Below are 26,713 nucleotides of genomic sequence, written 5' to 3'. Positions count from 1 at the left end.
CTACCTGAGATCTCATTAAGATTTCTCCTCTGCCATTCTGCCGCTCATCACTCTCACTCAAAGCTGTTTCCAGTCTTGGGCTAACTGTGTTACACTCATTCAAATTACACCTAAAACAACACTTTTTCTTGTGCAAATGTCACAAGTGGATTTCTTACTCTCATTTCCTCAGTTGTGTCAATTATTTTAAGCATTAAGCATTAAGTCTCTGCCATAGTGTCGGTGCAAAAAGGTTGTCACTGTCCAGTGATCCATGTAAACGCCCCACCTCCAAGGTCAATCCTGCACATTTTTGTAAATAACTTAGAGAAAACACACAAAGTAATTAACCAGCTGACAGTATGTACTGCTTGTCACCAGGAGGAAACTCAGTATTATGTCAGCAATTTACGTCACATTTTGCCTAACAAGGGCATTGTACCAAAACTTTGCTGCCATAAGTAGTGACAAGAAGGTTAAGTAATAAATAACAAGTAATAATACTTGTACAAGAGGCCTGGAGACGAAGTGTGATGAAGATAAAGACCTTCATTTAAGATAAGACTTCATTGAGTGTTAGGAGGTTGTCACAACTGAAAAAAAGTCTGATGATCACATACAAAACAGACTACATGAAGATGTCTTTAAGTATGTGCAAATGTTTTTGTGACATTGTTTACGGCTCGACATGTGTCCTATAGTTTGACATAGGGATGTTACAGGTCATCAGGCTAAGTGACCGTCATACTAGTCTCAGGGATAATTAAGTTAAACATGGGTTTAAAAAGCAGTCTGATTCAGCATCTTTATCCCAAAACAGTCTGCCAAGAAAGGGTGTTGTGTGTTTGGAACTGGCATTATGTATTTTTAGGTATTAATCAGAGTTAGGGACAACAACTGCATTCAAGAAATTATTTCTGCTTTCTTTGAGTCTTTTTGGCAGCTATTATTTCCCCTTGTTCTCATGAAGTTTCAGCTAATGGGAATCTACGACACTGCTGCTCGCAACAGTTCCCTGAGCAGGAGCAACTATTAGGTACCATATCTATTTTTGGTAGGATAAACAAAATTACATTTATTGAAAGCAAATGCAGAGTATCTTAAAATCATTTCATAAACTCTTTGAATAGAATTTGGGTTATGTAGTGTTGGAAATTAGCACCAGCCAAATGCTGGTAAATAATGCAAGTGGCTGCTAAATTTACTTCACTTACCAGCCAAAAAAACAAGCAAATGGTAATCTTTTAAGTGGATGACAGATTTCGATCAGCCACAGTGATGGACATAAATAATTATTTCCAACTGTTGGTATGGGGTCACTGCAACACACTAATTTGCTCTTTGTTGACATAATGATTTATATTAATAGAAATAATCATGTATGTGCATTGTTGATGAACAGGGGACCAAAATGCATCTTTTTTATTTATTCATCACTAATTTGCTGATTTGTAATATGTATATATAACCTGACATGAATGTTTACTGTATTTGGCCTATGAATCTCCTTTAGTCCTCAAAACGATATGCATAAATCCCACATGTTACTTTAAAAGGACAGGTGATTTATTTCAATTAGATGTTTGCAGTTTGGTGCGTGATGATTATCTGCAGGAGGTGAAAGTTCATTATCTTATTCATTGGAAATACAATATCACACACACACACACACACACACACACACACGCTCCTACCTGTCTCTGGGGTCGATCCAGCTGGTGCACTGGTTAATGTGGTCAATGTAATAGACTTTGCCATCAAAGTCTCTGGCTTCCTCCCAACCCTCAGGTAGTGGCAACTCCGTCCTTGGCATGTCAGGCGAGTCCCCATGTAATTAACTCCTCTCTACTCAAAATCATAACGAAGGAAAACCATCGCTTTTCTCTGTCATCATCACCATCATAATCAACAGTATCGGCAGTTATTCCGAAAATTCCCGGTCTGATGCGGTTTGGATTAGGCCATAATAAAAATAATAATCCATAATAATCCACAGATTAACAAGGAATCAGACCTCTATGGGGGGACTGGTAGAAGTAACTCAGATGATAAAGTAGTTCCAACAGGCTGCACTGGTGCACCACTGCATCTCTAGACGAGTGTCGAGTCATCCGTCATATAAACACAAAAACACAAAACTGTTGCTATATGGCGTGTTTTTCCAGTTGTAAGAGCATGATTTGCAAGTTTTCCAAAATCGGGTGATAAACTTTGAGGCGGCCTGGATAGCAACTTTTGAAGAATTATCCACGGTCCACCAAACACGGACGGTCTGCTGCTGCAAGTGTTTCAACGTAAACAGAAAGGCAGCCTCACGTCGAAGTCCGTAAACCTCCCAATAAAGCTGAAAAGGAGGGCGATAATGTGTCCAGAGCAGCGGTGTTTCACAGAGAGAAGCGTCCAAGTGCCTTTAAAAATCCTCTAAAATCCCCAAACTGGACTCGTTTCTTCTCCTTGCCGACAGGCCACCATGTTTAGCAGCAGTAACCGATGCTAGCCGCCAGCCGCGGGGTAACGAACACTGTGAACACCGCTGTGAGAAGAAAGTAGCGACTGAATCCACTGCCGTTAAAATCCGGTGAATCCGCGAGAAACCTGCGTGTTATTTAGTTAGATTATTCATTTCAAACCGGGCGGGAGGGAAGGGGCGGCAGCGGCGGTAAAGTCTTTCCCGTAGTCCCGATCACTTCGGCCGGTCGACCGCTGACAAGTTACATGCACTCGCGATGGCTTCCGGCTATCATTTCAAAATAAAATCCTTGTTTACAAATTCAGACAGCAAAATAAGACTTCCGGTTACAATATTAGCATTCCAAATATCATTTATTTATTTTTAAGGGAAAACTAAAAATGTATCTCTTCACTTTAGTATTTAACTAGCTCTGACTTAACTGCTTTGCATTTTGTTTGCACTTACACACTCTTGTATTTTGCTTCATTTTATGCATTTTATACACTCCATTTCTAGCTGTGCCTTCTATTTTTATCCTTATTTTTATATTCCGCTTACTCAATATATCAAGTTGGTTTTATCCATGCTAAGATACATTATCTGTATTCTATTATGATGATTATTTTTACAAGCGGGTTTTATTATGTCTCTATGTTTTCCATGTCATGTGAAGGACTGGGTGCATGTAATATCTTTGTTGTAAAGCATGTTGGGCTGCATTTCTTATATGAAAGGTGCTATACACACTCATTGTTATTATGACAACAATAACAATAACAATAACAATAATAATATTGTTATTATTATTATTTTTATAATTATTGTTGTTATTAATTATTTTATTCTGTCTTGATTATGTCTAATTATACTATTGTAACTATTATTTTCATGTTTACTGCATTTATTATTATTTATTATTATATTATTTACTGTTTTTGTTTGTTTTTTAAATTATTATTACATTTTCACTGAATTGACTGCAGTTTTCCTATTGATGACAATCTGCAAGAGGTCAAATGTCATGCATCTTCTCCTATGTTTGTGCAGTGACATGGTTGGGGCTGTCACTTTTGTCTTTGCTGTTTGTATTTCATTTTTCATAGTTAAATTGATTAGTCTGTTGCATTTTCTTTTAGTTTCCATGTGGCTGTGGTAATTCTATATAATTTGACTGCTCTGATTTCTGTTCAATTCATCTCCTTGATATATACTTATTTATTTTCATATAAATGTAGTGTTTTATGGTTAGTAATGTACTGGCTTTCATAGGTACCTGTATTGACAAACTTTCAAGCCTACAGTGCTCTCTAGAGGTAGATGTGTTGAACTGCTGAATGGATCTGTTAAGCGCTGAGAAATGATCACTGACCTTAGGTATGTTTTACAGGCTGAATCATAGGGACTTGTGGTCTGACTTTGATTTAACTTGGGAGGAAAATCCAGTGTCCTGACACTTAAGAAATCACATCATTTGTTTTGAAGGTCACACATTAATTTAGGGGGGAAAATAGCACCTGGTCTGATGTGTATTACAAGAGGCATCTTGTAATCTATGTGTTTCCGAACTTCAAAAACACATTGATTACCTAAATGCTCAAATTAAGGAAAATAATTACATTAATCATGATACAAAGTTCAGTCGACATACAGGTCCTGCTTCTGAAATAAATTATGGAGTTGAAGGTTTTTAAAATTCTATGTTGGTGTAAAACCTACGTGTTCTCACTCTAATATGTTTCTTGAGTAATTATATCTTTATATAAAAATAATGCAATGATGGTCAGTGAATGGCATTTGAAAAGTAATACGACATCCCTCAAAAGGTGTCACCAATTGTGATTGCAAATGTGTCTGCAGTTTGTTTTTACTTGATCTGAGGGTTGCTTGCGGTAATGGATATATGTCTGGAAAACTGCTTTTATTTTCCAGATGATTTATGACATTTATTTTTTTCCATTATTAATTATTCTATTTTTTCTATTTTTATTAGAAAATCATTAATAAATAAATGTCATAAATAGCCAAACAATACTGATCTTGAGCAGGCCTTGTAATTGTGCAATATTTGAGTAGCTGATATCATTATACTTTACTTCAACCCCAACAGACCACATTTGAGAGGAAAATATTGTACTTTCATCTCATTTATTTCACACAATTATTCTGTATATTGCAATCTTATATTCAAAAATACTTAAACATAAAATATGGTATAGTTGGCTAATTAAAATTTGTTTGACCAACTACAACAGTAAATGCCTCCATTTACAGTAATCGCGAGTAATACAAAAATAAATAAAATAATAGCCTACAAAATAGTTAAACAATTACAGGGGATATTTTTCTGCATTGAGCTTTTTTTTTTTTTACTTTAACCTAATAATTTAAATATATTTTCCTGATTATACATAGGCTTAAATAGACCTACTTTTTCCAGATGTGTGGTAAGTATATGAAATAGCACAAGTTTTCAGAAAGTTTCCTGTTGAGGAGTTTTTGTTGGCTGAGTTAGAAAACAGATGATGTTCGTCAAGCCAATTAAACACCAAACATGAACTTTAACTAATAGGCCCACTTGACTCTAGATGGAGCACTTCACCTCACTCTCCTCTCATGGATGGAGAAAGACTCACTGAAGCCTTTCGTATCGTGAGAACTTCGATCTGATCGGGCAGGTCCACACTGTTTATCCATCAGCTGCTTCTTCTGCAGTCTGACAGACTGACAGGTGCAGTTTAGGTGTCTCAGCTCACAAATTGCAGCTGTTGTGCTTTCGACTGCACGCGCTCACCTGCAGGCCGGCGGCGGGGCGGGGTGCTGCTGATGCATTCGCGTCCTATCGGAAATATTATTACTAAAAATTGGCACTTGAACGCGCGTGATACATTTTTAAAGTAGGGGTCTATTATTGGAAGACATAGGTTGCATATTGTTGTTTAGACTAACTACAGAATCAGCATGCTTACAATTTAACATGTGTGAGTGTCAATTCATTTCTGCGAACTAGGCTTTCTTATTTTCCTTCACTAGGCCAAACTTCCCTTTAAAGTCAGCGAAACTATGCCAGTTTTCTAGGGTGTCAAGGCAAAATTACTTATTAGTTGGACAATATACTTTTGCTGAGGGGTTCATTTTGTCTTAGTGCTGAAAAAAGCTTTCATATGTGACAAGTCCACAGCTTTCCAAAGTATGCATGTATGTAAGGATCATCAGTGGCAATGAAGACCTGTGTGGACGTAATGTTGAATGACCAAACTTCAGTTCTCTTTCCTACAGCGTTTTGTAAAACTAGAACACAATACAAATCAGCTGCTAAAGCAGTCTGAATATGAATTACAATGGTGAAAAGAAATTTAAGGTTGAATATTGGCTGGTTTGAACCCCAAATATAAAAGCCCCTTCCCCTCCCTCAATACGACTACCATTATGCATAATGAGCAAGGCACATAACCTCCATCCGCTCCAGGGGCCAAAAGATCAGCGAAGCTCAAACTATACTGTCCTCTGTCTGTGTACGCATTTGTAATATCTGGGCCTTGAGTTCAGAATAAAGGATTCCAGAAGAACTGACACTGCCCTCATTTTTTTTTTTGCAAGGGAAAAGGGTTAAAAGATCCCATCCAGGCATGTTTTAGATCAATATAGGCCGATAAAGTCCAGTGTATTTGTGTGAATATCAAATGTTGGTCACTCTAAAAATTCAAAAGCGGGACACAAGATGTCTCCTACATCACTGCAAAGAGTATTATCAGTGTACTTGTTTTAAATCTCCACATCACACCTGTGTATGTTGCATATTGGACTATGATTGGCTAAATATCGTAATGTCATAAATCCTGCTGGTATACCCAAATGTTAAACTGAGATTTAAGTTGAGCACAAAGAAACTTGTAAGAACAAACTCTGCACATGCATCACTCTGAAGCTTAAACATCCAAGTGAGGAAACAAAGAGCAAACACATTTTTGAGTGGCGAGGGACTTTAAGAAAAAAAAGTTTTGCAATGCAGTGGCTTAAGGAAATTACAACAGGCCCCGGTGCATTGTGATGGGCCCAAGTGCACAATATCGTCTCATCACATGATCAGATAGAAACTTGACACTGGACAAACAGATTACCCAGCCAATGTCACTGCATATCCAGAAAAAAAAAATCAAAGAAAGTCAAAGATAATTCTATTGAATGTTTTTATAATCTATTTAATTTATTTATGGATTTATAAAAATTAAATAAAACTTTAAAAAATTAAATAAAAATGATTCTGGTCTTATTGTATAAAAACCATTTAGACAATAATGAAGGGGTCTTTTGGTGGCTAGTCCAGGTCTTTTGCAGTGGGATTTAAAGACATGACTTCAGAATTTCTAAAATTCTGATAACAACTGCAACATGCTGGACCCATAAACAGAAGTGCTGCTCCAACAGTAGCCTACAGATTTCTTTAAATCAAGTCAAATAACCACCTCAAAACTGTGTTTTAAATGTTAATATCTTTGATTGTATTATTTTCTGCTTTAAACTGAATATAAACGTGCTACCAGTCGCCGGTCGAGAGGAGAGTCAGAATTTACAAGCCGTCTTTGAATGCAGCATTTTTTTTGCCCTTCTTGCGCGTCTCGAAACAAAAACAAGCGGAGAGCGCGCGGTCACATGTAGTGCGTCCAACGGCAGCAGGACAAGAAGAAGAAGGAAGCGACAGTCAGTCTGTTAACAGTGCCGGTGTCTGGAAAGCACCGACTCCCCACCAGCTTCTCCGGTTCCAGTCGCCGATCGGTGCGCTCTACATATGGTTCTCCTCCGGCACATCTCCATCGCCCTGACCGCCGCCGTGGCTGCCCTGGGCTCTGCTCTCTTCATCGCCTTGAACTTCTTCTACAAGAGGCGAATATGGTCACCACAGGCGGAATACTGCACGATCAAAGAGGTGACACTGAATGTTTCTAGTCATTTTACATTTTTATGTCATTTTTAAATGTTTTTTTTAACTATTTAACTTGGACGTGAAGAGACTGATTTACATCTGACAGACGGAATGAATGAAGGAAACACTGCAGAATTCTGATGAACATCACTGAGACGGTGGTGATGATGGTCATGAAGACTGAATGATGCCTGGTGATTAAATAGCAGTGGTTGTAGTGATTATGTTGAAATTGATAATAATTAAACAATAATAATGACATTTGAATGTGATAATGATGAAGAGGAAGATGCTGCTGCTCATTAAGAACTGACGTATCAAAGGTGATGATGATGCTTCCGAAACATGAAATAGTGGAGATGATACTAATGATGGATTTAATGATGGTTTATTGTAAAACTGTTCATGAACAGGAAGATTTTGCGGTGATGATGATGTTGATGATGATGATGGATAAAAGCATGATGATGAGGAGGAAGAGGTTGATAAGTAGAGGCTGATGAAGATAAAGGTGACAGTGGAATGGAAATTTTAATGATGAAGAATATGTTGGTGATGTCAGTGGTGATAAACATGATGGTGTTGATGTTTTCAATGATGATGAAGAGGTTGATGGCAATGAGAAAGTTGAATCTGATGAAGATTAAGGTGACCATGGAGTGGCAGTATTATGATAAAGATGGTGAGGATGAAGATGATGGTGCTTTTGTTTCTGACAATGAGGATGATGACATTACGAGAACAGTGATGATAATCGTGAAGATGACAATGGCAGAGGCAAATGTAAAGATAAAGATCATCAAAAGATGATGCAATAGTTGCCTTTGTGATGATGATGATGATGATGATGATGATGAGGAGGAGGAGGAGGAGGAGGAGGACAAGAAAGTTAATGAGACAAGGAGAGTGATGAACAAGAAGAATATGAAATTGTGAAAAAGTGATGCAACGGAGACGATAATGATGACTGTGGTAGTGATGGCACTGATGATGAAGATGACTGTTGTGATTGTTGTCTTCAATGCTGATGATGATGATGGGAACGCCAATGTCCATTAGACAAGGAGACAGATGATGGACAAGAAGAGTATGAAGGTGATGAAGATGTGAAAAAGCCACGCAGCAGGGGCGACAATAATGTCGATGGTACTGATGACACTGATGATAAAGATAGTGATGATGGTTTTGATGATGTCATTGATGATGAGGATGGTGATGTGAGGAAGAGAACAGTGAAGATGACAGTGACCAAGATAATGATAAATATGAAGATTTGATTTATGTATTTCAAATGTGTCTTAAAAAGGAGATGATGAAGAAAAAGAAACTTATTATTTTTATTATTGTTTTTTTATTATTATTATTATTGTTGTTGTTGTTGTTGTTGTTGTTGTTGTGAAATGGGCCATTCTGCTTAATGAGTACTTTTGATATTTTTAAGTATTTTTTTATTCTAATACTTTTTACTTTTTTTTGCATGTATTACTTTTACTTATAACAAAGTATTTTTTACACTGTAGTATTGCTACTTTTCCTGATGTAATAGATTTCAGTACGTATTTCAACATTAATCAATGGTAACAATGCCAAAAGTGATGGTAAAGAAGCTGATAAAAAAAAAAGATGTAGCAGCTGCCGTAATGATGAAGATGATGAGGGTGGAGATGTGAAAAATATAATGGCTTCCCAAATCTTCAAAATGCCATGATGTTATTTTCAGTTTTCATTTTTCCACATCGTGTAGTTATGGCCAATAATAACTGTATCTGAGCTTCCAACAGACAGACAGAGACAGAAAGGAAGCAGCCGGGTGGCCGAGGGTCTTAATTAATGACTCTTGAATGGAGCACTACAGCTGCAGCCTGAATCTCTTAATAAAATCTATTTGCATGTCTCTAATCTTGTTTCCTAGATTCAATCAGCAGCAGCCTGTAATAAGCTTAGGCTGCTTTATGTGGCTCAGTCTGTCTTTAGAGGATAATGTTGTCAGTGTCTGCCAGCAGCTCGCTGCGGAGGGGAGTAAGGGGGCGTAAATGTTTTCATCCCGGGAGCCAAATTTTACCAAGATGCATTGTAATCACGTCTTCGGCTTCGGAAAGCAGGGGAGTTGACTAACAGCGTGTTTTTGACCTTGGGGAGTTTCAGCAGGTGGGAGGGTGGCACATGCTCATTTACACAGCGACAAACAATCTCTGAAAGTGTAGAAACAGATTGAGCGGCTAGATAAACTGTTCAAAAGGATTCAGTGTCTGAGTCCATTTAGATGTGGGGTGTAATTTTGTAACAGTGCAGCTACATGCACAAATATAGATGATTTTGCATCACGTTGTGACTTCGAGAACAGCTGCAGTAAACTTTTGTCATTTCAAACCCCATTTTTGATTATTTTTAATCAAAAGCCTTTCACTGTGTTTGGATTACCACATTACGCAGCAGTTTTCATTGTCAGTGTTTCCTGATAAGGACCACTTACGTCATAAAAGATTCAAACACTTTTATGAAATATAACATTCGCATTCAGAGAAAGAGAGCAGAGTTGATACTTCACACTGCAAATGCCAGATTCAGTGGATGATGCTTTGGCCAACTGAAATGCTCATGAGACTGGATGCATTTTCCTGAGGGAAACAGTGATCTTTAAAAAGGTTCAATTAACCTTTACACTTCCATAAAGTTTGGGGGGGGTTGATGGTTCAAATCAAAGCAGCAAAGCTTGAGATATCTTTACTTTTAGTCCTTGGTATTAAGCTCCAATAACGTATCTCCTAGACTTTCCATAATGCAAGCTGGCAGTGCCCTTCATCAGACCATGACTGCCTCGATAAAGCTATTAACATTTTATACTTCACACTCCCAGTTTGTAAGGCAGGTTTTCTGTCAAGAATTTAGAGTCCAAGCGGAGATGACCTTGATGACATCACTATGACCTCAAAAAAGCAAAAAATACAAATACAAATACAATATAAAACTAGGGTTACAGCAGTATACTGGTTCCAGTGTATACTGTGGTATCAAAATTCATGGTTCTCATACCATGTATATTTGCTTTTTTTATGTTATTGAAAAAAATCCAACTGTATAGAGAATATTAAAATTATTTTAGTTACGTTCATTTAAAAAATGGTTTTAGGTTTTTAAAACCATTACTTGAACTGAAGAAAAAGCCCTTTGGTTTTCATTCCTGTAAGGATCGGTGTAACCGATAGTTACAGTAATAATTATGTAATACCATGATTCCGCAATATTGTTTTATTGTACTGTGAAAATATCATACAATTACAACCCTAAATACAACTGATAGCCTCTCGCGATATATCAGTATTGACCATGAAATACTAATATAATTTTAATAATACATGTGATAATTTAGTTTAAATAATCCAGCACCTCTTAAATAATTCGATTTCTTTTTGTTCTCATTTTGTCTCCCTCCTCTTCGTTACCTGGTTGCCTTTTTTAGTATCCATTAAGTGTAATTGCTCTTTTTGTATGCTTTTGTACCTTTGTGTTTACAGACTCATCATTGTATTTTTATTGTGAACTCTTTTGGCCGTGGTAATGGTGTTGTAAAAGTCTGATATTGAGCCTGTCCTACACCAAATACAACCAACAACACCACTAAAGTTCACGTATTAACACAATGTATTATCTCGATGTTAGTGTAATCTGTTCATGAAATGGGAAAAAAAATGTGGCTTTAGGGGGAGATTTAGCTAAGTGAAGCAGCTTAAGTCTTGTCTTCACAGTGAGGTTGCTTGGTTTGGTACCATCATGCCTGCACAAAAAACAAAACCTGTGCTTACCAACCACATCAGTCTGCAAAATATAGAGCCAGAGGTGCTCCAAATATGTGCTGGGCGAAAGGATACACTGCTATTCAGCAGGAAATAATTTGATTTTCATTTTATGTCTGTGCACAGATTAGTTAGTAAGTGTTAGAAGTGTTGATAGATGTATTTTGGACTTGGACAAAGCCTGGCGAGCTGTTTCCCCCTGCCTCCAGTTTTTATGCTAATTTAAGATAAGTTATCCACATCTTAAGACATGGGTTTGATATGAATCATCTCACTCTCTGAGGAAACAAAAGACGTGTATTTAGCACCTGTTTGATCACTCAGACAACACTTGATTGTAACTTAAAAAGACTTGCTTTTGATGCCGCCACTATCGCTCTTACTGCTTAAAAGCCCTCTGCTCAATGCAGCAAGTTCAAGCTCGTTATCTGGGGCTGGATGAAAAGCACTCAAAGTAATTCCCGAACAAAGAAGAAACAAGACAAGATAGAAATAATGTTAGTACAAAAACATGAAAATATTCAGTCATAGAAGTACTCCTGTAACTCTGAACATGATGGACGGATATGCGTAATAAAGGATCAAAGTTTCCATCACTTCCCTCTACTCTTCCCTCTTCAGCTCTACGCTTTCTATTCAGTGCTGCAGGCGAGCTGGCTTTAGTGCCTCTGTGTGATGAAGCCAATGTGTTACCAAACATCCGCTTTGCTGGAGTGTCCTTGAGCAAGACGTTAAATCCCTGTCAGATCCAGCAGTGCTGATCTGCAGCTGAGTTGGGCTTTTTTTTCCTCCCTGTGGAGCAGAAAAACAATAGCGATCAATACAGTATCACTGGCTTTTTATGAGAAATGTCTGAACTGGCAGAACGGAGGTTAAAATCTAAAAGAAAAAAGGCTTTGTAGTATCTGAAGGGAGCAGAGGATAAATGGCCAGTACGCTGGCTTGATTTGAAAAATGTCAGATCCATTTATTATCCAAAGAAATGTCAAAGAATTCTAAAAATATATATTAAATTGAATGTTTTGTTAGCTTTCGTCACAAGCTTCTGATAACCATCTCCTGAATAATGTTGGAGAAACAGGTGAGAGGCACGATGCAGAGCAAAAAGAAACGTCAAAGAATTCTAAAAATATATATTAAACTGAATGTTTTGTTTGCTTTTGTCACAATCTTCCGATACACATCTCCTGTATAATCTTGGAGAAACAGGTGACAGGAACAATGCAGAGCAAGCATACAAGAATTGATCACTTTGCACAAAGTCCTTGCTGATATTGCTGCAAAAAGACGAAAAGTGGTGCAAGCTCTGCAGCCTTAAGAGCTGCAGAGCTGCTGAGCGCTGTCACGGTTTGAGGTTTGTCTCCCAGTGGACTGTATAAGCTAGAAGTACACAGAGGCGAGCTACAGATCTGTCAAAGCAACCATGTTTATCTGATGCTGTGTTTACCCAGCAACACCAGTCAGGGATTACAGCCAGAAACATGAGATTTAATTCATCACCACTTAAATTCTTCCCCTGACTTCCTCCTGACACAATAACAGGGTAGTTGTTATGCAGATTTTGTGTCAAGGAATCTAATTAGTGCCGATTCTGAGGGTTCGCTTTTGAAAACTCTCCTTTAAGGCTCAATCATGCATCAATTAAGTGAAGTTAAAAGTGATATTTTATACAAGAAAGCAAAAACAGATGCATCCCAGTTCTGAAAGGGCTGATATGAATTGCTAATTAACCTCCACCACAGAATCGCAGCCGCTCATGAACACGAGGTTTGAATAGCGACTAACCCTGCGTGACTTTTAAAAAGGCGATGACTGATGTGTGCGGGATCTCAGAGGGGTTATGGCGACTAAGGTGCAAAGAGAGCTTGGAGGTTTGAATCCGGCTGCTAACCTTTAAGCCACTTGTCTTTCCACAGATACTGGCAGCTCCGAGGCGACGAGTACTCTCTGTCTCTGTTCGCTCTCTCAAATCTGACCTGTAGCAATATGGATCAAGGTTATCACGGGGCTGCTCTGTGATGCCTATTATTGAAGTACAATATCGTGACTTCTACCTCTAGAGGTTTGACGCTGCTGATTCATATTCCTGAACATTATGAAATGTCTTTTGCACACCCAGGGTCAAATTCCCAGCTCTCTAATGCATTTGTTACTTGATGATAATCCAGTTTGCAGAGGTGCTACAATGTAAATTTGACAACTTGATTTTAAGTAATAAAAATCTAGGAAACTGACTGCCTAACATGTCTATAACATGTTAACAAAACAGAACTAGCAGATCTCAGCAAAATCCTGTCATGACCAAAATTCGTTGAGTCAAGATTTTTTTCAGACATTTTCAAGGTTTCAATAACTTCACAAAATCATGCAAATACAAGATAATTATAAGTAAAATTAACATTTAGAAATAAAATAAACATAATTCAAGGTTAATAGTTTTATTACCTTTTTCAATGCAATCAGTTTCCTAGATTTTTTTGAAGATCAACTTGTCAGATTGTACAGTGAATCTTAAAGCTGATAGATAACTGGTGATTACCAATATGTGAAAAGTACCAACATTTGGTGTCTTATAATCAGGGCTGCAAATAATGACTGTGTTCACTGTAAATGAGGCCAAGGTTATGTTCTCAAAATGGCTCATTTTCACGGTAATTTGCAGTAATTCCATTATTTTGGCCATGAAGGATTTTATGAGATGTGGTGTAGATGCAGGTTGTTTCAGGTCATTATAGCAAAACTGGAGGACCTGAAGACCCCCACTATGGAAGCCAAATATTGTGTTATATCTCACAAAGCCATCTGTGGATTTCAGACAACTTGCATTAAGGATGTACTCGACTAAGAATTATGTCAGTCAAATCAGATTTGGCTGTTCAACATGAATATTCCACAGTTCGTTTTGTTTTCCATTCAAAGTTTTAAAGTTTGGAGAGAGCTCCATAGAACATTCAGTGCGACAGCGGCATTCACGTAATATAGTAAACAAGCTGATGGGTTGTAAATGTGAAATTTTTTTTTTTTTTACCAACACTATATATTTAACAAAAGCCAGAGACTGTATCATATATACTTGTTGTGAGCTGTAAATTCACCACTTCTAAGCAGAAGGTCTCTCATCTCTCCTCCTTTGTACTGCTGCCTGCATGTCTGCAACTCCTCTGTATCAAAGAGTAGCGGGGAAGTCAAGTACTCACTCTGCAGCAAAATCTGAGGACCAAAATGTCCCCAGAAGTCCATTGCACAAAAAAAGGACAAAAAACAAAAACATAATAAGCCCAATGTGAGTCATATCATTCTCACTGTTAATTTGATTTGTACACCTAAGGCAAACTAACCATTCTTCCATAACCTCACTCTCCTTAACAGCGCAATTAACCACATTCAGTATCAAATAAATTACGTTTATTTTTTGGAACATTTCTGGGCCATTAACGTGTGAAATTTTTTGCCTGCAGGAGGAGGAGGAGCGTGGGAAGCGCCAGGTCCTCGTCCTCGGTCTGGATGGGGCCGGGAAGAGCAGCATGTTGCAGGGTTTGACCCCCGGGGAGTCGGTGGCTAAAAGAGGCCGCTGCCGGCCCACCCGTGGCTTCAACTTTATGAGCCTCAACGCCCCCGCCTGTCAGCTCGACTTCCTAGAGAGTAAGACTCTTTTTATCCCTCAAAATCAAACAGTGCAGGCTCTGTGTAGAGTCTAGAAGGCATTTATGTTTTATAAAATAGCGTGAAGTGGAGAATTGGAAAGTGCTTTTAGAGCTCTGTTCAGTACAGTTGGCCATTTGTTTCATCAAACTCGCACTGCATTACACAGCTCCACAGAGATGCAGCTTGAAGTGCAAGTTGTGGGAGCTGAGAGTCAGTGACAAAAATGGCCTCAAAATTTGACTTTTTTGTTATCAAATATGATATGAACACTCGGAGGATTAGAATATAGTAGTTATCATGCTAATGTCACTGTTATAATCAACAGTTATGTGTACATGCTAACATTTAGAATTTATTTAGGATGTAACATTTATCAAGTAAGTTTTGGTGTGTTAAATACTGCAGATATGCTATGTGGCCATAATTTTTTAAAGATATTCCATCATCAAGTTACTCTGTCATTAACTTAGTTGTATTTTGTGTCCAATTCAAGAACATAAGCACAGTATTAACTCTCTGCTCTGTGTTTGGTCTCCTCCAACTTCTGTGGGAAATATCTGTCTCTTTAGCCTTCTAATTCCTGCGCCATGTTCACCAGCCAACTGTGTTTGACTGCTGTTTACTGCAAAGCAGGTAGTGTTCAGGGGGTTTTCAAGAGTCTACTATCTGAAAACCGGGGAGAGTAAACCAAAACAACAGCCCGTTTTACGCTGCCTGTTCAAGATGGGAATTTTTTGCTGTTATTCTGCCGTACTGTTCTTTATAAAAGACAAAATGACTGAATGGGGGGACGGAGTTGTCTCACCTTTAAGCCAGCAACAGAGCTAATTATGGCACTGAATCAATGTATGTGTTAAAGGTACAGCTGGCAGGATGGGGCCATAGATGGGATGGGGGTGACGTTTAGATTGATGTAGGGATTCCTGACTTTGATTAGTCGTATTCGTTCAGGCACAGTGGATTTTTGCAAATGCCATTAAGAGCACTAAGCCCAAATATGTGATTTTTCCCCCACAGATTATCTGTCTTTTGTAGTACTGTCAGATGACAGTTTCAGCAAATATGACAAAAAGTAAGTTTCATGAAGAACTACCAATTAAACTTCAAACAATATAATAAAGTTGCTTTAGGTGTTGGTAAGTAACTTAGGAAGTTTGATCTAAAAACTGGAGTGCGCATAAAGGGAGATTCAGCTCACAGCAGCTCGGCTGATAAAGATTTCAGGTCTTTGCCACCCATCTCCTCCCTGAGAGCTCACTGCATCCATCATTGCAAACACAGAGGCTATCTCTGACACTTGCTATATTGTTTTCATTTGTTCAGTGACTGGGGTTTCTGTTTGGTATCAAAGTATCATGGAAGTTAACACTTAAACCTGTTACAGAGATCCCCAGAAGGTGCAATTGTGAACTAGTTCACTGGTTTCATTTTATTAAAATGAACATGGGGGAGATCAAATTATGCACATCCAAAACGGGGAGGTAGATGAATCCAGTTGCACTGTATTTACATACAAACTCATAAATCCTGCTAATTAGCATTCCACCGAAAGCCGCTGCACTGTACTAAAAATAACATAAATCACTTCACTCTTCATTCATATTGTCTGAGTGTGAGGTGCTCAGCTGCAGTCGGCCTCAGAATGAGGTTCTTTGGATGTATTCGGAGGAAAGTGTCATGCTCGGCGGCTGATTTATTCATGATCTGAACACAGAGATCGGTGGGCGCCAAGAATTCTTTTCTCATCTCTGAAAGTAAGAGGAACACATGTCACCGCCCACTCACTCGGAGTACTTCAGTGGCCCAGTGCAGTTAATGTTGGAGTCTTTGTCTGGCTGACATTGACGCAGAAGCATGTTGACAGCTTAGTGCATGCATACACACATCAGGAGCAGTACAGTGCACAGAGACTGAGTAGCTCTCCTTATGAAGTCCTCTGGAGAAATCTAAGCTAAAAGCCTTTAAACCCAAAATGAAAGATGCAGATCAGATCAGTTAGAGAAGGACTTTTAAGCTTTGAGGAGCTGTCAATTGGGGTTTTGCAAAAAGGAACTGAAAAGCAGTATCAGGAAGGAGTTCCTTGTATATTTATGTAAACTGTGCATTTAGATGGGGCCCAAATTCTCCGCTTTCCTCTTCAACAAACATTCTGGTGTCAAAAAACTGACATCACAGATGCCATTAAAGAAATAGTCCACCCCCAGAATAACCATTTGTATGTCAATTATTAACCCTCTGTTATGCTGAATTATGAGGAAAACTTTATTTTTGTCACATGCTTCCATGGTGAATGAAGAATCCAAGAACAGAGGAAATTCTTGATGAATGCAGTAAAAAGGCAACTGCGTTCATCATCAGCAGCACTATATCAAAATATTTGTCTACAAACTGTCACATAACTCATGCAGTATAATAAAAGTCCCATGATGGGGAACTGAACGAAAGTAAAATTTACCTACACTCTCTTTAAAGCCAGATTCCAATGACCAAAAGAGTAATTTTACCTTGCTGACGACAAGAGCTGCTTGTCTACCACTGCTCGATCAGTTTGTTACTTTGTGTTATTGTGTGACTTTGGGGTTTAAAGTGTTAGTTTGGACTCACCAAAGTCACATGATAACACAAACAAACTACAAGATTGAGGCAGTGGTAGACCAGCAGATCCCATGTTCAGCAAGATACAATTGCTGCTTATTTTGGAGGTACTGAGCATACAACTGGAAAAATGAGGTTTAGATTACACTACACAAGTTGTGGGGGATTTTGTAAACAGATGTTTTCATATAGTTTTGCTGTTGTAAAATGCGGTCACCTATGACAAAATCCATAAAGAATTATCTTTTTTTTTCACAAATTCATTTTAAAAAGAAAAAAAAGTAAAGTACAAGTAATTGATACACAAATGGTCATTTTTGAGGGTGAAGTATACCTTTAAAACACGTGTGACCCTGTTCCATACTACAATATATGCTGTCAAGTACACTAAATCATCAAAGTTGTTGTGTTTTTTTAAATAAGGAACAGATCAGTGTCAGTTTCACTCGTGTCTACACCACAAACCCAGCACTTTCCTTGTGACCTGGAAGACTTGAAGATGCAAACTGTTGCCAGATCAGGTCAAAAACCCAAAACATTGGTATTTCTCCACCAAGGTTTGTGCTGAGATAACATTTGGAGCGCAAAGGTCGCAGATGGAGGAAACATTAATCAAAGGGGGAAATAGACTTTGACACGACACTGGAATGCCACTGGATGCATTTCTTGGGATTTAAGGGGTCAGTGTAAAATTTAGTTGAACTTTGGCTGCAAAACTTGGTGTGATAACCACCCAGTGTTTGGTACTAGGGCTTGTTTAGCTGCTCAGAAAGTCAAGCCACAATTTCCATAGAAAACACTGCAGAGGTACTTTTGCCCTCGGGGCTACAACTCTGTAAAATATATACACACATCCACATCGTTCACACCTGTATGACTCAGTGTCAGTTGTGTGTGTGGGCATGTGGGTGTGTATCTAATAAGGTAGCCTGTAGAGCAGCAGGACGAGCGTCCCGCTGAGCTCCCTCTGAATATAAAACACGAGCTGCTCACACCACTTGTCCACCCTCTGTGCTATATAAGGTAAACAGGTATTTATTGCTGCCACATCACACCAGCTAAAGCTACATCCCTACCCAGTTTCCTAGCAACATTTTCCATTAAGTCCAGCACTAATGAATTCTCGCTGAGCTGTGCCGCGCTGAATTTGGAGGCGGTGACGACCTGGAGTCGTACCCGCCGGTGTGAGAGCAGTGAATCGTTTGGTCGCAGAGCACCGGTGGTCATTATAGCTGCAGGTCAGTTCTCCTGCACAGCAGGATTGTGGGAAGTTAAAGCCTTTACTGATATTATGAAACTCTCCCCACCACTGAAGCTGGTAACTGAATTTTCTGACAAAAGTGTCCTGTGACTGTGTGGGGTGTAAACAGTGTGGGGACTGAAGTGTTGAAGAGTGCTTTGGCAAGCTTTTTTTTTCTGGTTTAGATTGGACCTTATGATGCCATTTTATCAAAGCACAATCAATCAATCAATCAGCAATCAGTCAGGTGACTGAGTCGACCATTAGTGCACAGAGCAGGATAGATAATTATATGTGTAGACAATAGGGATTGACGGATTATTGGCCTGGCTGATTATCGGGCTTTATATTTTGCATTTTGCCGATTATCTGTATCGGCATTTTATTTAAATGATTGCCGATCAAATTAATTAATTAAAAAGTGCAAAGAAAGTGTCAGCATGGTAGGAACTTTTACTTTGTTAAACCTCAGGGAGCTATTTTTAATAATTCATTTTTTAATTTAAATTTTTACTTGACTTTATAAAAAAAAAAGCTCCTGGGAACTTGCTGTATATGATGTTGAAAGTCTCAATTTTGATTAAACATTTGCCAAAGGCTTTAAAACAAAGTTTTGTGTTGGAGTTTGATATATTCCAAATTCTAAATATTGACAAAATGATCTTCACTTTTATTGTAAAAGCATATTGGTTCCAAATATTAGTTATCAGTGGAGCTGAATCACAAACACACACCTCAATACTCACACAATTCCTTCATAAAATGTAGAATAATGCTTTTGTTTACAGGAAGGAAAAGTACAAACAATAAAAAGGGTAAACATGTATAAAAAGGCAAGAAAATGGAAAAAAAAAAATAGAATCCTAAACTGTTTAAGAGGAGAGGAAAGAGCTGCACAGTTACATTTCGCTCATAGCCTCGTTGACATATCATGTCCGCAGGCAACAAGATGGAAAAAATGAATCAGACCAATTTCCCCAGCAGGGAAAAGTGGATATAAATAATGGCTAAGTGCCGTCTTCGCTTATTTCACCCCCCCAGTGCAAACTAGATTAGTGATTTCATTCGGTCTGGTGGACATCTGAAATGAATCTGTGGCCAGTTTGTTTGAAGGAGGAAAGCCAGTTTATCTAATTCTACCTATCGATCTGTCCATGTACTTATTCAGCCGTTATGTCGTCTTTTTATTACTGTAACACAAAGGACGCTGACAGAAAACATCTGCCACACTGAAATGCTCCTGAGCGAGGCCATCAGTCAGAGCTGTGTGGCTGTTTTTCTTTGGCTGACTTTACAGTGAGTTTCTTTTGTAAGGATCAATAAAAGAGCATTACATCAGATCCTGTTTATCTCTCTTTCTGCAAATTCACATTTAAATGCCAGATTTTTTGAAAAACCTTTAAACTCTTATTTAATCACATAAACTCCCATTGAGAGCAACTCCTTAGTCACAATGGACCCTGACTGTTGTTCAAATACGTCATAACAGACTGATAAGACTTGTTATGAGATCATCCACGTTGTCTACTTTGGTCTAAACAACATTATATGGCTTAGCAACAAGTAACAGCTTCAATAAATGAAACCAGATTTAGAGAGTTGCTTTTCTAATTAGTTAGTTTGTTAGTTTTAGGTCACTAAGTGGAGATTTCTGAAAACACCTTCTAAGGTGCACATTTTTCAAAACTCTGGTCCCTTTGTAACTCGTGTGAACATAGAAAGCAAAATATTTGGTACTAAGCATGCGCCAGAAACAACACCTAATTTACACCTTAACTCTGTATTGCCACGCCACTTAAAGGCTGATATTTGGTCCAATTCAGCCTCAATGGTTTAAAGTTCACCAGAAACAGTATATTTTCTGATACACAAATGTTGTTTGCGTTGCAGTCGGTGGCGGGGAGGACTTACGGCGGTACTGGTCGGACTACCTGAGAAGGACTCACGTTCTGGTGTATGTGGTTGACTCCGCTGACAGAGGCCGCCTCCCACTGGCTAAGGCTGAACTGCACCGCCTGCTGCGGGTGGAGCCACAGCTGCCTGTGGTCGTCCTGGGAAACAAGCAGGTAAAGTCATTTACAACACAGCTAACCATTTTGCAAATGTGTTTGTGTTTGTGTGTCAATGCATTTTAATACATGCCAGTTGATTATTAGAATGTATGGAAATGGAAATCAATGGCTACCTGGAACAAAAAAAATGTATATCAAAAATGTTGCAGCATTAATTACAAATGTAAAACTTACAAAAATACTGTTATGAATGGTCCTTTAACTTCTTCCTGTGAATGAATTGGAGCACAATATTAAAGAAATAAGAAAAGTAAACAATATTTGGAATAAATGTAGTCAATTGTTAAGAAAAAAAATGAAATACTCACCTAAAATAAGGCACATTCTGGTGGACTGGTTAAAACTCTGCAGTCAGTATTTTCATAGGGGGTCAAAATTTTAAAGTGAAAGTGCACAAAAAAAAAGAGATTTATGATTGGTTCAAACAGGTACACACTCTGTCTTTATTTACCCAGCTGTGATGATCCATCAGCCTCATCATTTAAACTTTTCTAAATTTCCTCCTGAGCTCATATTTCTTCACCGTGCTCAGTACTTTTAGAATTATACATGACCCTTCACAGGAAGCAGGAATATTTGTCACATCTACTGTCAGAGCGCTGCAGCTTTCATCCTCTCAGCACTGAGCAATATACTTGCAAAATTAGTTTAAAAAGAGATAAAACTCATTGAACTTATCACTTAGGTGCGGTCCAGTTAGCTTATGAGATATATCACGGTCAAAACATCCAAAGCAAGAAGCCTTTTTAAATCATTACAGGTGTGAAATTAACACTCTCTTTTTCTCTACTTTCATCTTCAGAACTAATAAGGAAACTTTGAACATCAAACAGAATGTGAAAGGGAGACGTATGCCCTTTTAAACCTATCGCCTGTTGATATGAAAAAGGCTACAGAAATACAGATTTTCTTTCAGGTTACACAGGTAATCTTTGATGTTGTACATCAAACTGTTCCATGCAATTGCTATATTTCCCAGTAGGTAGGGCTTTGATGATCTGCAGGTTAAAAGACGTGTAGGCATCAACTGGATTATATTTGGTTAGGTAATGAATCACATTAAAACATAGTCATTTAAATAATGCTGGAAAATTTATATGTAACCCAGACATTTAAGAAAATGTTCACTTTTCGACTAAATTTGTTTTGGGTTTTTTTCACTTGCAAATGACAAAAACGGTGCTCACTGTTTTGACTTGTACCTCTTTTGACAAATCTGCATGGTTTCAGCCATATATTGACCAATCAGGATTTTATCATCAGGATGTCCAAAAATGTGGCTAAATACCAGACGTGGGACCAAGTCATTGTTTTGCAGGTTACAAGTAAATCTCTCATTTTTGCACTGAAGTCCCAAGTCAACTCTGACAAATCCCAAGTCCAAAACTTTGAGTTCTGAGTCCTAAACAAGTCATAATGCACTCTTCACCAAATATAATGACATTTTAAAAATACTGTAATAATATATTACATTTACAAAAATCATGAATTATTTTTAAAGATGTATTATATTCTAAAAAAAAAAAAGCTGTTGCGTCTCTATCTATAATTTTCGACCTGCATGTTGTACATACTGCAATTCATTTTTTGTTGCCCTCCGCATAGTTTTTGTACATGATGAATTTCTTTTTTTCTTTTTTGTACTGGCACTCAGTAATTTAACATCAGTTCTTCATGGTTTCTACTGGACTACTGCCTAAACATGAACTACTGCCTAAACCTTTGTCACGCTTTGCACATGACTCAGGTAAAATAAAAAAAATAATGTCTTCAGTAGGAGGAGCTCTTTTTGACAGTGATACTGGCTCTCACCCACCACACTGCTTTGTTCTCTGCCTCGGCACTCGCGCTGCTTAAACAGTACAAAGGATGCTTCCAGCAGAACCTGTGTGTTGGAAAAGATGTGGCGGTGCAAAGAAACGAGGCGGACATCTATAGACTCTAGCCTGGGTTGAATAGTTTGTGTAGGAGGGTGGTGTTAAATTTACTGTCTTCACATACACACATTTTAATCCTAACTGAGACAACCACCATTTAAAATATGGCATGTGGTTATTTTAAATGTCACATTTTGTAGAAGTTAATGGTAATTTCATTCTGTCTTGAGAAATTAATTCGGCTTTTAAAGGTGGAATACATTTGTTGGTATTGTCCACCCAAACAAGTTTGTGCTGATATTGCACAGATTTCTTCTTTGGGAAGAAATTAAAAGGTAATATCAAGATTCAAGCTGTAACAGAAGCATCTAACACTCACACCTTGAAAGGGTCTCTGAGTCGTAGCTTGCTTTTTCACGGAGGGCTGTAGGAGGATGTAAGTGGGTAAAGGCAGATAATAGAACAGCTACAACAATCTGGTACTAAGATCAGAAATGTATACCACTTTACTGTAATGCAGCCTTTGAAACCAGAAAGAGACAACAATTCTGATATTACAATTTCCAAAATCAAAGATGATATCTAGTTTTATATGACAATATTGATTTAATATTGATATATTACCCTGCCCAGGTCTCAGTGTGTTCTAAACGCCTACATTTTTATGAAATTATGGCTAAATGTACACTTTTTGTAATAGTGCAGTTATTTGCTGTGTACCTGATCATATTTTGGCCAAACAGTCATGATGTGCCAAAACTCAAAATGTGGCTAAACAGGTACAGCTTGTGTTTACTATAGCATGGTATGTTGTTTGTGTTGACACTCAAACAAACTAAGTGAACATAGTTGCCAGAGGTGTTAACAGCTAACTGCAAAGAAGTTAAAATTACAATCACTGTATTGAGAACATACTGATCATTCTGTTTGACAGTTTTGATTTTGTACAATTTCATTTCACAAACTTTGGTCAAGGGAGGTTTTCCATTAAGGGACATTTCATCCCAAAATCAAAAATACATATTACATCTTACCTGTAGTGTGGTACAGTTGGCGGGTGTAGATTGGTTGAAAGAAAAGAGTTCCTTATAGAACTGCTCCCAACAAGGTCTGTGGATTATCTTGAGTCACCGGGCCATGATTTCTGGAAAGAGACATCACTGTTGAGTTTTTCAAACAATTTCTTTTGTGCTTTGAGCACCACAAATGAGTGCCATCTAGTGCTGTTACAATGGAGAGAAGGCAGACATCTCTACAGCAGATATCCCCAACACTCGACAACTCACACCAAAACAATCTAGATTAATAAACAGCTCTACAGGTAAGAGGAAAAACATGTATTTTTGATTTTGATGAACTGTCCCCTTAACAAACTCATATCCTGCATACCACTGATGGGCAATGTTTATTTGCTGATATGTAATTCTTAATAAAAAAAAAGTGAGTCAAGGCAATTTTATCTATAAAGCGCATTACAGGGAAACTCAATGTGCTCTACGTTAAAGTGCAAACAGCGACAAGTGATGAGATTATAATAATACCCCACAACAACAAATTAGGTCGATGTGCATGATTTATGTATATATTGTAAATTGGTTATTGTCCTTGAAAAAAGGAGACAGCCATTTTTTTGTCAGACTGAGTGTAACGGGTTTCACCCTCTTCACAGGATAAGCCAAATGCAGTGAGCGTGTCAGAGCTGCATGAAGCCTTGTCTCTGGGCTCCGTGACTGAGGACAGGAAGCTGTTCCTCTTGGCTGCCCAGCTGGGCTCTGATGGAGCCCTGAGGAACTCCTGCCGGGGCCTGGACACCTTCCAGGACCTCCTGCTCCAGCTCGTCTGATCTCATCCCCGTCTCACAGAGCAAAGGAGGGATGAAAACAAAGGGATGGCTTAAAGCGATCTTCCTCCTCCTCCTCTTCCTCTGCCTTGTTTAAAGCTCTTGCTTTATTTGAGGCAGAGGAGGAGAAGATGGTGAAGGCTGTGGGGAAGTGAGGCGGAGAAATTACTGAGGAAGAGATTGAGAGGATGCCAAGACTGAGCGCAAAGCCTTGCCGTATCTCCTCCTCGCCCCTTTTCAAAGCACGTCAGTTGGTGTTAGAAAATCCATCAGCTCATCTCATCATACAGTTTTCCTCTGACTGCACTTGTCTTACTCACCGTAGAGGAGGAGGAGGAGGAGGTGAAGAGCGAGGAGGACGAGGACAGCAGGTGGGACAGAAGGATGAAAGTTTGATCATGGAGTCTGTGACTCAGAACCACAAAAGTTCACCTCCTGCCAGTGATTCAGACTTTGGACTTCTAGTCTGAATGTCAACCTGTTACAGGTTTATTTAAGCACGTAGATTATAAACCGTATATAAACTGAAATATGTCAAGTCTGTAGATGCATTTACAGATTTCTTCGGATTTGCGGTTTTCTGAAAACCTTTTGCGCGTGACCAGAGTAGTCAGCAGAGGAGAACAGGTAATATTCACGGTTGCCAGGTTTTGAGCCTGCGGGGGAATAATGCGGCACCAGCTCTGTGAATTCAGCAACTGGTTGTTTGGAAGATACTCGCCGACTCCTACACCTGCTGCTCCTCTCATCCTCCTGCCTGTGACCCGAGAATCAATTTCGTTGTGCCATCTTGAAGGATATCTCAACTCCTAAAATGCATCTTGAGGAGGGGGAAGCATGAGTGAGGAGGTGTATCTTTTTGGCGGCTGTAATGTATAAAAGAGGCGTGACACAGCTTACAACGCAGCTGTGCCATATTTAATTATTGTTGCTTTAAAATGATGGCTCCAAAACACAGATGTTTTATGTTCTGAAATGGCTGTTGCCTTGACTCCTCTCTCTTTGTGTCTTGTCTCTCCTCCTTGCCTCCTCCGCTCGCATCTCAGGTGGGAGGGAGACACTAAGACTGGAGGAGAGGAGGCAAGGAAAGGAAATGAGGAAGAGGGGTTCAACTTCTTTGGGATGCAGGAGAAATTTGAAAGGGAATTTAAAGGGACCCCTTGACATTTAAAAAGCAGTATTATTTAGTTCTATTTTATTTTTTTCTTTTTTGCCAAAATTTTTGTCAGATTGTGAGAGGGAGTTTCTTCACTTTTCCATGAATTTAGTCACATAAGAGCATTTTAATTTAATTTGAAAACAATTCCTCTTCAGTGGAATAGTACAAAAGATACAGACATACAGCCATGACCTTATATCCCACATGTAAATGCATTAAATTGTGAATGTGTTAAACAGATGACACTTTAACCCTTCAAAAAACTGAGCAAACTGGCTTGAATTGTTGATTGAACATGGTAGTGAGGCAATGAGCAACAAAAGAAGAAATTGAGAAATAGTCGAAAAGAAAAAGTACAAGAAACTAACCTGAAAATGAGTCAAATGAAATAAAATAAAAAAGGAAATTACCTGAAAAGGTGCTCAGAAAATCATAATTGTTGTTACATAATTTAAAATACACAATAATGATTATTCGCAATATATTGTTTTTTTTTTCCTTTTTCCCTTGACATTTTTAAAAACTTGGTCATTGCCTTTTTTCCCCATGTTTTTGAAAGAAATCGCACCAATTTGCTCAAAGTCCAAAGGTTTAGATACTGGTGAAAAGCGTCTGAAGAAAAGTGGTGTCGTTTCAGGTTTCATAGAGTTAAACAGAACAATCTTAAGGTAGAAACCTTTTCTCAGTGAGTACCGAAAGCAGCCCTTTAGTACTGTTTTGCTTTAATTACTGACTGTAAGCATGCTCTCCAAATCCTGTTTGCTCCACAGATAGATCACTGTGTAGAAGACTCTGGAATAGTATCTAGTCAAACACATTTTTGAATGTATGAACTCAAATGTGAAATATTTGACTGTAGTGCTACTTGTACAGATACACTGTAATTAGCTAGATGCAGATTTTTAATGCTGCATGTGTGCAGCAGTGTTTGCTTTTGACGCACAATTTTTTAATGAATGTGAAGTTTTATTCCTTTTGATGTACTGTCATTCTGCAGAAATGTTGTTTTCACAGTAACCAAGAGTTTAGTGGATTGTTGTATGTGCACTGTTTTCATTATTGACTGCTGTCATTCTTGTTTTATGTGTTCTGTAAATTGCAACTGTGATATGAATTTATGCATGTCCTTATGTTTTGTT

The 26,713-nt window shown here is 38.3% G+C and overlaps 2 protein-coding genes across 2 annotated transcripts in view; one reads left to right on the top strand and one right to left on the bottom strand.

The window, feature by feature from the left end:
- wwc1 (WW and C2 domain containing 1) overlaps positions 1–2,688 on the bottom strand; it is a 59,552-nt gene extending 56,864 nt beyond the window's left edge. Inside the window, exon 1 of the mRNA XM_042499794.2 lies at positions 1,674–2,688. Coding sequence (XP_042355728.2) covers positions 1,674–1,792 — 119 coding nt within the window. The 5' untranslated portion in view covers positions 1,793–2,688. The remainder of the gene's footprint in view (positions 1–1,673) is intronic.
- A 4,364-nt stretch (positions 2,689–7,052) lies between these two features.
- arl10 (ARF like GTPase 10) lies at positions 7,053–26,235 on the top strand. The gene is made up of 4 exons (XM_042499498.2): positions 7,053–7,355; positions 14,605–14,788; positions 20,517–20,692; positions 24,245–26,235. Exons 1-4 carry the CDS (start codon positions 7,218–7,220, stop codon positions 24,416–24,418), a joined length of 672 nt encoding a protein of 223 aa, XP_042355432.1. The 5' UTR covers positions 7,053–7,217; the 3' UTR covers positions 24,419–26,235.
- Positions 26,236–26,713: the final 478 nt, after the last annotated feature.

This window comes from Plectropomus leopardus, chromosome 15 (genome assembly GCF_026936395.1).
Source record: "Plectropomus leopardus strain MGB_pleo_1.0 chromosome 15, ASM2693639v1, whole genome shotgun sequence".
In the NCBI taxonomy this organism is placed as follows: domain Eukaryota; kingdom Metazoa; phylum Chordata; class Actinopteri; order Perciformes; family Serranidae; genus Plectropomus; species Plectropomus leopardus.
This window is presented reverse-complemented; position numbering and strand designations above follow the sequence as displayed.